At 39.8% G+C, this 13752-nt stretch overlaps 1 protein-coding gene across 1 annotated transcript in view; it reads left to right on the top strand.

Annotated features, from left to right (window-relative positions):
- Window positions 1-13752, top strand: part of DHX29 (DExH-box helicase 29) — a 37656-nt gene extending 23904 nt beyond the window's left edge. The window contains exons 16-28 of the mRNA XM_063454034.1: window positions 409-553; window positions 1211-1331; window positions 2113-2197; window positions 3388-3476; window positions 4031-4159; window positions 4479-4554; window positions 4874-5098; window positions 7864-8000; window positions 8985-9075; window positions 9707-10015; window positions 10423-10554; window positions 12552-12648; window positions 13514-13752. Coding sequence (XP_063310104.1) covers window positions 409-553; window positions 1211-1331; window positions 2113-2197; window positions 3388-3476; window positions 4031-4159; window positions 4479-4554; window positions 4874-5098; window positions 7864-8000; window positions 8985-9075; window positions 9707-10015; window positions 10423-10554; window positions 12552-12648; window positions 13514-13563 — 1686 coding nt within the window. The 3' untranslated portion in view covers window positions 13564-13752. The remainder of the gene's footprint in view (window positions 1-408; window positions 554-1210; window positions 1332-2112; window positions 2198-3387; window positions 3477-4030; window positions 4160-4478; window positions 4555-4873; window positions 5099-7863; window positions 8001-8984; window positions 9076-9706; window positions 10016-10422; window positions 10555-12551; window positions 12649-13513) is intronic.

Here is a 13752-nt window from a genome sequence, read left to right as displayed (position 1 = left end):
ACCATAGAAAGGGCAAGCCCAGACCTAATTCTACTCTTTACCTATATAATAAGAAGTGGATGGAAAAGATGGCTAGATCGTAACAATGCCTGAAAGTGAAGTGGGGATAATTGTGTTTAAGAATTGCTTCTTCTGCTCATCCCATTTCATTTAGAGCTTCAGTGGCATTTACTGAAGGAACGACAAACTGTCTTTGTGAAAAAGTGACAGTTCCTGTTTAAAACGAGTCTGTCGCATAGTGCATGTGGTATTGTGTAGGCCATTTGACATTTCTACTAAAGTCTTATCCATCTGCATTAAATGATTTCCCAGCCAGTAAAGTCGCCATCTGAAAAACAGATCTTTTCTTAGCTGTAATTAAAGCAAGAATTGTTTATAACTTGACCGGAAATCTTGTCTCCTTTTCAGGAGTTCATCCCTGGTCAGTTGAGTACTGAGTTGGATCCAAGCCCTCACTACCAGAAGTTCAGCAATAGGACACGCCACGCTGTTCTCTACATGAACCCAAACAAAATCAATCTGGACCTAATCCTCCAACTGCTGGTATTCTTAGGTACGTTATAGGCAGTGATTTGTAAAGGCAGCAGGACCATCTCTCTGGGACACTCTGCACTGTACACTATACAGTAAGTAGTGGTGCTCTCTGCCCTGTACACTATACAGTAAGTAGTGGTGCTCTCTGCCCTGTACACTATACAGTAAGTAGTGGTGCTCTCTGCCCTGTACACCAAGTAGTATATGAGGTTTCCTTTGCACTATATCATGTAGAAAGGTGCTTCATAACTGGGTTTCTCAGCGTTCATTTCAACGAGTAAGGAGCACTTTAACAAACAGCCACTAGAGCTTGCTGAAGTGGTTAGAGTGCCTGGAGTCCACTGGTTTAATATCTACAAGTTCAAGAACATTTTGGCTGCATTATTAATGTGGAATTTACACTCCTTCATTATCAGTGTCCAACCTGGGAGACACTGATTGGCTTACAGCAGTGGGGCAGGTTAATGCTTCTCCTCCAGGTTTGGACGAAATTGACATTGGTAATAATATTTAGACGAGTCAAGTACCCTTGAGGTACGGAATGCATTAAGCGGCTCTACATTTTAGTGTTGTTGCGGGCTCTCCTAGCTTGCTGGGCCCTTTTTCTCCTCTGTGTTGATCTTGTATCAAACATTGTTATTTTGTACTTTACGCTCTTTGTTTCTCCACCATTCAGACAAAAGTGCACAGTATAGGAATGTGGAGGGAGCAGTGCTCATCTTTCTGCCAGGACTGGCTGACATCCAGCAGCTGTATGATCTGCTGTCTTCTGATAAGAAGTTTCAGGACAGGAGAAGGTAATCAGTGTTAGCTGACCTGTTGACAATTAACCCATTTAGCTGCTAGATTATTTCACACCCATGTGCCTAAAACGTTTATTCATGCTTTTTTGAACCCCCTCTTTTCAAATTTTTTTTTATGTGTCTATCTGTGTTTTCCAGGGAGTTATTTGGTCTCTAAATGAGCCACTAGTTCAAGTGACTTGTAGATTACAGGACATGAGGCCCCTGATTCCCCTTATGGACAGTTAGGTAGGTGATTACCATTTGTAAATGGGATCACAAGTATCCTAAGTGAACAAAATGCTCTTCATTTTAAAGGGCAGGTTCTGACCTTGTCCCCAATAAAGCAGACTGGAAGAAATGGGTTGTGTTAGATTCCCTCCTCCCGAAAGACCAACATAATTGTTGGAAGTGTCTCTTGGCTCTCCCTCATTTTGTGAGATTACAACAGATTGCATAATGTCCCAAGGCGCCGGGGACATCTTTAATTTGTATAATGAGGAGGAATAATTGGATCGCTCCTTATTATGGTTTAGAAATGCAGGAGACTGCATTATGTTGTGAGAAGGGTAATGGAATGGGGAGAGGCGTGCTTTGTAGTGCACAATGCTGCAAAGCATTTCTTTGTTATTTTCAAAAACTACGCATTTTACAGCATGAAAAAATATACCGCATATTTCTGAGCTAACAAATCTACAAAGTCTATCAGATTTTTGGTGTCCAGAGTATAATGTGATACAAGCAGAGATTTAATTCAGATTCTTGAAATTGTAAAACTGAGATTTTCTCATTTCAGATACAAAGTGATAGCATTGCATTCAATCCTTTCCAGTCAGGATCAGGCTGAAGCTTTTATACTACCCCCACCAGGAACCAGGAAGGTAGGGTGACTATTTTAGATGCCAAGATGTATTTATTAACACAGTACTGATGTGTGGGGCTGCTAAAAAGACAGGAATTGGTATGTATACAGATATCTAGTTTGGGGACCTTTTTAATTGATTTTCTCGGTCACAATTAATATATTTTAATTCTGCAATCATCATATACTTAGTGCGCAAGTTGCTCAAAGGAATTTTTAATTTCTATTTAAGTGGTTGTGGAAGGAGAAAAAAAAAAAAGTGTATAAAAAAATATGGACACCCCGGGGAGGAATTTGAGGTGATCCGGATAGAGCCTCTAGGACTGACACAGCCAGTGTAATCACAGGCGATACATGAGAGAACACGTTTTTTGTTATACATACAAAAAGTACATGCTTGGGTGCAGCTGACTTCCCCACTGGAGGGCCAATGTAATGACCGACGGTGAGAACCTGGCCAGATAGGGGGGGTCGCCCTTCACTGGGATACGGCTTTAGCATTAGCAGTGTACTTAAGCACGATAACACAATAGAGCAATGTCACCACTGAGCACCGGAAGATCCGGAGTATCACACTAATATGTTGCATGTTTGAATTTACCTGTAGAAGCTGCATCTATCCATCTAAATCTGTATTACTACTCTTACATAGTGCTGCGGTGCACACTCAGTAGGCTCAATGATAGTGTAGCAGTTTATGTATTTTACTGGGCATTGTTCTTACCATTCCGTACTGAATATCTCTAAACGCATGGATATTGTTCACATTTTTGTCTTTTACTATACATTGTTATTACCATTTTGTATTGTCTATCTTTAAACCCATGTCTGATATACAATAAAGAGAAAATACATTAAAAAAACATATGGACAGCTTTTTTCCTCTTTTGATGTTTATAAATTTTGAATCTGCACATCAGGTTATATAAATAAAAATTTTTGCAGCAGGTACAGAAATCAGAATTAAAAAGGAAGTTAAAGGCACAGGGCCCATGGCACACTCACCAGAGCTAACATTTACACTCTGCAATGCTGAATGGAGATTTTGGGCCCTGGTATATAATATATAATGTGTGTGTGTGTGTGTGTGTCACAGAGAACTGTAGACTTGAATTTTAGATGAATTGTTAAGGTTTACACTGTTATTTTGAGTGCGTAGTATACATTGTTTTTATACAGGTATTTCTGATTTTTTTTTTTTTTAAACAGATTGTATTGGCAACAAATATTGCAGAAACAGGAATTACCATCCCCGATGTGGTGTTTGTCATTGATGCTGGACGCACAAAGGAAAATAGGTAATCCCATACTTTCTGATAAGAACCAATGCTTCACGATGGGGAAAGCAGCCTCTTGATTCTCTGGACTACATCTCCCATGATGCTTTGCCATTCTGAAGGTTGACTGATCATACTGAAAGATGTAGTTCACCACATTTGAAATGTCAGAGGTTACCTATGCCATATTTAAAGTTGCCGTTTAATAATTATTATTTTTAGACTAACTTTTAAAAATGTCTTCCAAAAGTTATGTGTAAATATGAGCCATCCCTCCATTGGTCTGCAATATGCTTAATCTAACTAAATTTAGATGAACTGTAGTAATTGCAAAATATCTCACAAAGTGCTTGAGCAGGGCACATTTTGGTATTCTAAAAATCAGTGAAGGGACACAGATATTTTATGTTCACAGTGAAGTTAACAAGTTGGTAAGAAGTCCAAAATAGTTACACAGTGTGTTGGACTTTAAGATGTAAGATAGGGAGCCACTTATGCTTATTTACTTATGTTTTATTATGAACTGTATAATGAGATCTACTTTTATTGTATCTAATTTTGTATCACCTCGCCAGGTATCATGAAAGCAGTCAGATGAGCTCCCTGGTCGAGACTTTTATTAGCAAAGCTAGTGCCTTGCAACGCCAAGGAAGAGCTGGTCGTGTTCGGCCTGGATTCTGCTTCCGACTTTATACAGAGGAAAGGTAAATCACCTGGTTTCTAATTGATTGCAGTGAAAAATCTCCCTTAAACATGCTCTGATTATGAGACCTATTAAATGGCCAAACATAATATCTGGCATTCATAAATCAAGTTTAACGATCTATATCAGTACATCTAGGCCGGCAGAGGATTCCAATTCTTGACATTCATCAACTCCTGGAGAGCCCCCACGTTTACATGCAAAATGGTCACAATTCCACAAATTATTCTTCTTGTCTGATTTAAATATCTGTGGATTTTTTATTATTATGATTGTGTGTGGTTTTTTTTTGTTGTTTTGTTTTTTTTTCTCCCCTACAGATTTGGGAGTTTTTTGGCTTACTCTGTTCCTGAAATTCTGAGAGTGCCTTTGGAAGAGCTGTGTCTTCACATCATGGTGACATATTTCATTTCTTCAATCTTATGTTTAAAATATTAAACAATGTACAATGTATTACCTTTTATGTTGCATTCGTAGAAATAATAATTTTGTATTTTATGCAAAAATATCCATTTAAAACTAAAAGTAGACCCGTGTAATGATATGAAATCATTTGCATATGTCTTTTTTGTTTGTTTGTTGTTTTTTATACAGAGAGAGCAATTTATATTATGTTTTCTGTTTATTCATAGTCAGTACCACAAGTGTAGAGTACTCCAGAATGTTTTGTTGATTTATAAATAATACATTTAAATACTTTGTTTCCCGTCTCTAGAAATGTGATCTTGGATCTCCTGAGGACTTTTTGTCAAAGGCATTAGATCCTCCTCAGCTTCAGGTCATCAGTAATGCAATGAACCTTCTGCGGAAGATAGGAGCTTGCGAGTTGACTCTGCCCAAACTGACACCTTTGGGTCAGCATCTTGCTGCATTGCCAGTCAATGTGAAGATTGGCAAAATGCTCATCTTTGGAGCGATATTTGGCTGTCTTGACACTGTAGTAAGTTGATGACCCTACATCTTGTTTACTTGACTTTCCTATATCAATAAATATATTTACCTTTCTATCAACAAAAGATAATAATAATGCTCTTGGCCATTGTAAATACCAAGAGATTTTTAAACAGTTAGAGAAATCCTAGATTTTCTAAATTAATATTTAAAAAAAAATAAAAGGGAATTTTTGGAAGATAGTGACAGTGAGTACCCAGAAAATATTAATATTTTCCTGCCCTACCTCTCGGGTCGAGCGGCATTAAAGTAACAGTCCCGAGAGCAATGATGCTCTCTCCAGATGCCTCGCTGGGGCATTGGCTGCTGTGAGCGCTGATAGAGTGGGGATATGATGTCATATTCCCACTCCTTTCTCAATAAAGCATCCTGAGAGAGCATCGGGGAGTATAAATATTTTTATGTATGTGCACACCTGAATTTACGTGGAATCCCAATGCTCATAAAAGTCAGACGTTCTAGTGCATCTTTAGGAGAATCTCTGCAGAGGTGTTTTTATTTTAATAGTAAATCATGTTGAAGATTAGAGATTCACAAACGATGGTAGGACTGGATTAATGATGATTTAAATTCACAGCTGTCATTCAAATGTTCCGAGATTTTATTCTTGTTAAAAGCAATTGGTACCAGAGATGCAAGCGATCACTGAAGTGAATAGCAAACTTTGATGTCATTACGGCTGTATTTTAATTGCTTCTAAAAAAATAAGCTAATCATCATAAAAAAGTGATGTTACTTTCTTACAATTTACTGCATTACGTGGACTATACATGTAGACTATTGGTTTAAAAAGCGACACCCTATACCGGGGGCGGGGCCTGACAGCCAACATGGCCGGTCGCACATTGTAAGAGCTCCTGCTGCAAAGAGCAAACTTGCTAAGTTACCGACCGATACGCACATTACCGGCAAACAGGGACCGGTACCAAACGCAGGAAGGCACCAGGACCAAAATGACATCTGTCCGGCACCGATGTGCCGCGGCACAACTTAGACTGACCGTGCGGCCTATATCAGAGCCGAACCTGAGGACCGGGAGAGGCGGCCGATCTCCTGGTGTGGGTCAAGCTCCTAAACGGAAGCCCATCGCAGCCCTGCTACCCCCCCCTCTGGACCGGCGGGGGTCATCCCGGTCCTCGACGGGGTCGATCACCCCCACAAGCACACCTGACCGAGCGACACAACCCTCAATCCAGCGGGACCTTGTGGGCCCAGCCAAGATGGCGGCGCGGACGAGGCCCGAGTTCCAGCATGCAATTGTTAAACCACCTAAGCACACAAGGGCCTGCATTGACCGGCTACGCAACTATTTCTGGGCATTACTCAAAGCCCGGAGGCAACCCTACAGGCAGGCGATGAGAGAGGTGGCGGCGTGGATACGCCCGACCACCCGACGCACCCTACAGTGGAACCCCCCTCGCAGCACCAGGGCGGCCTCCAGTCTGCAACAGACCCGAAGCTCAACAAGGCGAGAACCAGCGCCGGGCCCCTTGAAAACCGAAATGCATGATCAAAAGCCAAAGAACGAGGCCCAAACTACCCCTCACTCAGTGGTCCCAGCAACCAAAGACCCAAATCATACGTACCGCAAAAGGAGCTGGCGGGAAAAAGCGACAAACCCCTCGAGTGCCATCTATCCCTCTCGCCTGAGCCAGGGTGAGCCCACCCATCGCCCCCTCTCTGCCACCCACCGCACGGGACTCCCGGGCTCCCTACAAAGTGATCTACACAATGGAGGATGGATTTACAACTCGGACCCTTCACGGGGTCGGGGGCGCGAGAGCTGTTACACGGAGCCATAGCCCGGCTCTCCCCTTGGACAACACCTTCCAGTTTCCGTGCATGGGAGTAGGATGAAGGCTCTGATCTGAACCCAGGACTGATCAACTGCTACCGAATCCACTTCTTCCTGAGAGCTTCTTTAACCCACAGCTGCATGTTCGGATGGGAGGATGAGCAGCCACGCGGCCATCACTACGTGCTCAGGTTATGGGCTTCCACCTGCTGTCGGTTTCCCATCCACTGACAATGGCTAAATTACACTACCCATAGGCTACCTCTAAACGATGGACGAATGGTCACTTAACTTTGCGACAGCAGGGAAGAGCTTATGAGGTTCCTGCGGAGCATGCAATTCTTAATGACAAGCTCCTGGTATTATTTCAAATGTATTAGAGTCTGTTTTTCAGTTCCTTTCGCTTAATGTCCATTGCATGTCAGTTGCCTCACTTTGCAATATAGTTCAACTTAAGAATTTAAGCATGTACTAACCAGCATCCCTGTGAAGGGAGACTAACCACTAGACTAAGCTGGTCCCCCTTAAATGTTTAAAAATGTAAAATGCTGACGACTAATCCTGACTACGAAAGCAATGTTTAGCCATAATATATAAAAAAGAGGTACAAATGTTAAGGAAATGTTAGATACCAATGTTAGTGAATCCTATACTGTATTCTAAATGCACATTTCCCTCTCTCTATTCTGTATCCCATCTAATATACCTCAATAAAATACAGATTGACAAAAAAAAAAAGCGACACCCTATTTACCATGATGTTAGAATTTACACAATAATAATGCACTTTTTACACAGTGCTCTTTCTCAGAGTGTTTTCACAGTGTATCCAGATAGCGTTTGTCTGTAATATTCCATGCAGTGACATTTGATTATCATCTCTCATTTGTTCAGTTTTGTGTTGTGCATGTTATAATTGATTAGTGTTTTAAAACTTTTCACTTTGTGTCTACTAATAGGCAATTCTAGCAGCCACAATGACGGAGAAATCCCCATTTATAACACCAATCGGCAGAAAAGATGAGGCGGATCTGGCAAAGTCAGCCTTAGCCATAGCAAACTCTGATCACCTTACCATCTTCAGAGCATATATGGGGTAAGCCAGCCACATACATAGGAATTACACTGTTACTTCATAAAGTAATAATACTATATAAAATATAAGATCTCTTAAAGTGATTTCTTCACCTGCCAGAATGTATTCATTTTTCCTGCAGAAACTGGCAATGCCGGCGATGCCTATTCTTTGTACCGCAAATGTTTTGTGGGTTACATGCCATGTTTAGCCATTATCCTTCTAAGGGACCATTTTAAACCAGTACAGCTTGATCTAGGCAAATCAGACACCACGATTCTCACCCTCCCGCAGTTCACACACTCTTACTAAACTGGCTGGATATGCAGGCCCCTGTCAAAATGGCCAGTGAAATTAATATGGAGAAATGGTCATGGTGTATCAGGCAGGCCCTACCAGGAAGGATTGTGGAAGTATACAGACTCACATTATGACTGAATACTAACTTGTGGAATATTAAAGGATTCCAGAGGTTTGTATTCGGACCGAGACTATAATAGGGGCATTCTCAGGGTCATTTGACCTGGAGCAGACTCCCCAATATTCTACACTGGTTTAATGAACTTCTCATTTGTACTTTTGTTGCAAGTATTTCATAGCCAGCACAGCCCTGCTTGAAACTTGCTTGAAAATCTCTGTGTTCCTTACCATAGGTAAAAGACCATAAACTATCATTCTAAAAACAGAAACCTCTCCTTTTATATTGTTTTTAATATCTACGTAGAGAATTCTTGAATTTGTAGTTAATGTAGTTTTTTTCAATTATTACATAAAAAAACTTGGCTATTAAATTAATTTGTGAATTTCAGGATAAGCTGCATTAGAAAGTGCCAGGTCATATCATATTACCTGAGGAAATAAAGGATTGGTTTTAACCCAATAAAGAGATTATATCTGAGCAATTCTGTCCCATTTGCACTTTGAGAACCAACTGATTTAAAACGACTTCCCAATTTCTGGCATGGAAAATACTTAATGAATTCTCTCTCTAATTTATTTCATCAGGTGGAAGTTAAGTCGAGGAGAAGGATACAATTCTGAAATGAGTTACTGTCGGAAAAACTTTTTAAATAGAAAAGCACTTTTAACAATTGAGGTATGATTTCTTTCTTTCAGGGTGCAAAACGCACCACTAAGAGTTTGATGGCATTTTCACAATACAAAATGATCATTTTATATAAATTTATACATAAAACATACGTAATAGTATGGCACTCTACCCACATTGATGGAAAATCAAAAAATAACCACATTGATTACATGATTACAATGGCACCTCTCATGGGTGTCAGGCATATTGACATCCAATCACATCTTATAGCTACTGTAGCTCAAATTGCTGAAAAACTTAAAGGTGGCTATGATAAAAAGGTGTAAGAACATATAGGGCATAGCAGTTTCCTGTGTATGTGGCTCCATAGCCTCACACCGGTCATAGTGCCAGTGATGACCCCTGCCCACCGCCGAAAGAACTTTCAACTTTATTGTAGTAGTAGTAGTGCTAAATCATGTATGGTGTGGATAGGAGTAAGATCCTAATCTGTTACACCTGCTAAGACGTTTTGTTAAAAATGCAGAATACTTTTGTTTACAGGCAATAAAATAACAAATCCAATTATCGCGTTTGTATCCAACCTCAGCTTCTTTAAGAAACCTTTCAATATTGTCTGTTAAAACAATGTGGCTGTTTTCATTATCACAAATTATTCTGTATTTTGTTTTTCAAGGATGTGAAGCAAGAATTAATAAGACTAGTGAGTGCTGCAGGATTTCAATGTCCATTTCCTGTTGGTCCAAAAGAGCATTATGGTCATGGAGACAAAAGAATCTTCTCACCCCAAGAGACATCTCTTCTTAAGGCTGTCCTGGCAGCTGGTCTCTATGATAATGTAGGCAAGATCTTGTTCACAAAGTCTGTTGATATCACTGAGAAGTTGGCCTGTATGGTGGAAACTGCTCAAGGGAAGGCACAAGTCCACCCATCTTCTGTAAACCGAGATCTCCAAGTCTACGGTTGGCTTCTTTATCAGGAGAAGGTAAGGGAATCTTATTGTAGTGGTTATGGTGCAACGATTATGAGGTAACTTGTTTTTTGTCAAATTACTTCAAGTGGCTTGGTAAAAAGTCCAACGTTTGTATTATATATGTGGTAGCAGACTTTGTGTTTTTTTTTTTTTTTAAAGACCAATTTTTAATCAAATCACTTGAAACATGTTTAACAAAACAGAGGGGCTGAGGCCCAACTGCTGTTGAATATGCTGTTGTTTTGTTAACTGCTAATGAAAATAAAATATGTGATAGGCTCCAAAATGACCTTACTCAAAATGTTTCTATTTAAGGTAAATGTTCCAAAAGGAGATGTAAATGATGCTTGCTTTATGGCTGTATTAATGGTACTGGGAAACATGATCAACTCATTCTTTATGATGTGCTTTTTGTACAGGTTAAGTATTCCAAGATTTTCTTGCGGGAAACCACATTGATTTCACCATTTCCTATTCTCCTGTTTGGAGGCAACATAGAGGTACAACATCGGGAGCGACTTTTAACTGTGGATGACTGGATTCATTTTCAGGTAAAAAAACAAAAACTTACTGCATACGTGATACTGTCACACATACACTAGCAGTATAAGTATATTTTGTAAGAACAACAGAACATTTAAACAACATATGCGTACACTTTGTAATACGCCCTCATGTACCGACTACTGGAACTCTGATTAATTATAGTAACCTGACTGTGCTACCACATACTATGTTTAGACTTGCTATTAGTAGGCGTGCCTGCCTTCTCCCCTTAAAGCTCATTGAGAAGCATAGCAAAGCCGTAAGTGCATGTATATACTGGTGGCTGCGGCGCAGAGGGTTTTTCTGTAAAAAGTCTTTAATAAAAAGGAAGGGCTTGCAAAGGCGGCAGTCACCAGGCTTGCAGCATTTTTTCCAATATAGAAAAGAAATACACGTATATATTTATTGGGGATGTATCTACTAAGCTGTAAAAAAAGAAAAAGTGTATAGATACATAAAACGATTTCAGTACAGTGTTCCTTTAATACTATAGCTATGATTATGTGCAGATCTTTTTAGGCTGCCAGGAAAGGTTTATTGACTTGTCAGATAATTAAAAAAAAATTTAATACCAGGGAATAGCATTGTTCCGATGTATTACAAATCTTTTTAATATTTTAATATGTCAGATAGTGTCACTTTAGGCACCCAAACCACTTCAGCTCATAGAAGTGGACTGGGTGCTCCTTAGCCCTGCAAAGGTAATTATTGCAGTTATTAATTAACTGCAATAATTGCCTTTATGGGTTAACTCCACCTCCAGTGGGTGTCTGCCAAACAACACAGAGTGACTTCTGGGTTGTTAGACGACTTTTGATCGCCCAACTGATGCTGGCCGTCCTAATGCTATGCACATGGATATCTAGCGTCACCTGAAACTCCATAGGAAAACATTGTATAATACTTTCCTATGAGGAAATCCTACTGCAAGCGCAGCCATTGCCGCCCATGCACATTAGGTCTCCCCTGACGGCTGACGTCAGTGGGAAAGGAGCAAAGGCTGACCCCGAGCTAAGGCCAAGGGACATTGGTGCTGGAACAAAGTAAGTGACAGAAGGGGTTTTTAACTGCTTCTGCACCACGGGAGTTGGGAGGGGCACTATAGTTTCCCTTTAACGGGTTACTCCAAACAAAATAACCTTTTGTCGGAGTAACCTTTTCTGTTATGGTATGCGCCACCCATCAAACGCCAGACAAATACATAAAAAAGCCTAAACTTACCTTTTTTTCTATCCCAGGGTCCAAATTCTCCCCTCAGCCTGCTCTTCCTCTGCTGATGTCATCCCCCCTTTCCAGACTGAAGGGAGAACAGGAGGAGCCTGAGGGTGCTGCCATTTAACTGTCTGTTGCACATACCGGTAATTGAGATTAGACAGGCCGGAACTCGAGGGACTAGCTAATGATGCCACTGTAATGCTTCAGAGGTGATGTTACACCTCCAGCAGCATAGTGGTTAGTCTCTGTATGTGCAGCATTTCATAGAGAAGCACTGTACAGTCAGATTCCAGGCACCATGACCACTTGAAATCATTGAAGTGGTCATGGTGTTTGGAGTAACATTTTAAATATACTTGCACATCAACAAAGAAATGTGTATTAAGCCAGAAAGCATATGTGCAATACCTTAATTCTACCAGTAGGGGGCTGAATAGCTCTATTTATAAAATGTGTTTCCTTTCTCCAACTAAGCTTCGTTATCTGGAACAGTTTAGAGAAACTGTAAGAGAGAATTTCACTCAGATTACTTTCTCGGAGAGACAAATATTGCATAAATGCTCTGCAATCCATAAATATATCCGTTTATCATCCAATTTAAACTTCCTTTAGCTCACTGTATTTTTGTTTGTTTTTGTTTTGCACTTATATTACATCTTCTTCCAACGTATTGCTATAAATAGCCAATTATCCAGTAAGTCGCAGGAGCCACATATCTCCCACGCCTTTTATATGTATAGATTTCTGTGTTTTGATTAATGTATTGTGTATCATGTATTGTGTCTAGGCTCCAGTAAAGATTGCTGTCATTTTTAAAGAATTGCGTGTCTTAATTGAATCCGTTTTAAAGAAGAAACTTGAAAACCCCAAAATGTCCCTGGAAGGTAGGTTTTACTACTTGCAAAATGTTTCTTTATTAACTGTTCCAAGAAAGTTCCAAGTTTTATTATATCTTGTGAAAAATGATTAATGATTAATTCCACACGATATAATCACCAAGCTTCCATAGCCACATCATCATAGCTGTGTGTTTGTGTGGCTGTGTGAGGTGCTGGCATGCTGACGCAAATCTAATATTCTTTCCTTTGCTGCACTAGATCTCTGTATTTCCTGCTGATAATGGGAACAAAATAGTTAATTCTCTGAAAAGGGAGATAGTGGAAGGTTAGAACTATAATGTAACGATTTCGGTAAAACTAAAGTTAGAAAATCCTTTAAATTGGCTTAACCCCTTAAGGACACATGACATGTCATGATTCCCTTTTATTCCAGAAGTTTGGTCCTTAAGGGGTTAAAGGATGCAAAATTAAGTAATAACAATGTTTATTTTTGTATGTTTTTTTTAATTGAATGTATTCCTCTATCGTATTAACCCTTTAAGGACACATGATTCCCTTTTATTCCAGAAGTTGTGTCCCCTAGGGGTTAATTAATGCCCCTCCCTCCCAATAAAAACAAAAATAGCACTTGCTCCCGGACAGTTTCCTCACTGCAGCTCAATCCTCTTCTGCTGAGATGTCCCACACTGATCTGTGTCCAATCAGATGGTTCTCATAGAAATACATTGAGGACACGAAGCACATATGTGGAAATCACTAAAATTTGCAGTAGCATAACTTGCACCTCTGCCACAAAACCACTTTGTTAGGATTCATTAAGATGTGCTCACGGCACTGGTTTATTGAGCTAACGATACCATGTTTTAACCAACTGAAATTAACCTGGTATAATATTTGTATTATTTCACAGATGATAAGATTTTGAGCATCATCAAAGAACTAATAAGAAATGAGCAGTAAGAACGTTGCAGGACTCCAATCCCAAGGATTGCTCTACTATGAAACCAGAATGAAGGCTGTGTCAAGAGAATTTAAATACTGTGGTATTTCAGCTCTGCAATGTCGATAATCCATATGGTTAACCTTTTTAGTGTTGCATGCAGCATTGAAGAGGTTCATTTTTTTTATAAAAAAAAAAAATGCAAGAAC

The sequence above is a fragment of the Pelobates fuscus genome, chromosome 5, assembly GCF_036172605.1.
Source record: "Pelobates fuscus isolate aPelFus1 chromosome 5, aPelFus1.pri, whole genome shotgun sequence".
Classification (NCBI taxonomy): Eukaryota; Metazoa; Chordata; class Amphibia; order Anura; family Pelobatidae; genus Pelobates; species Pelobates fuscus.
This window is presented reverse-complemented; position numbering and strand designations above follow the sequence as displayed.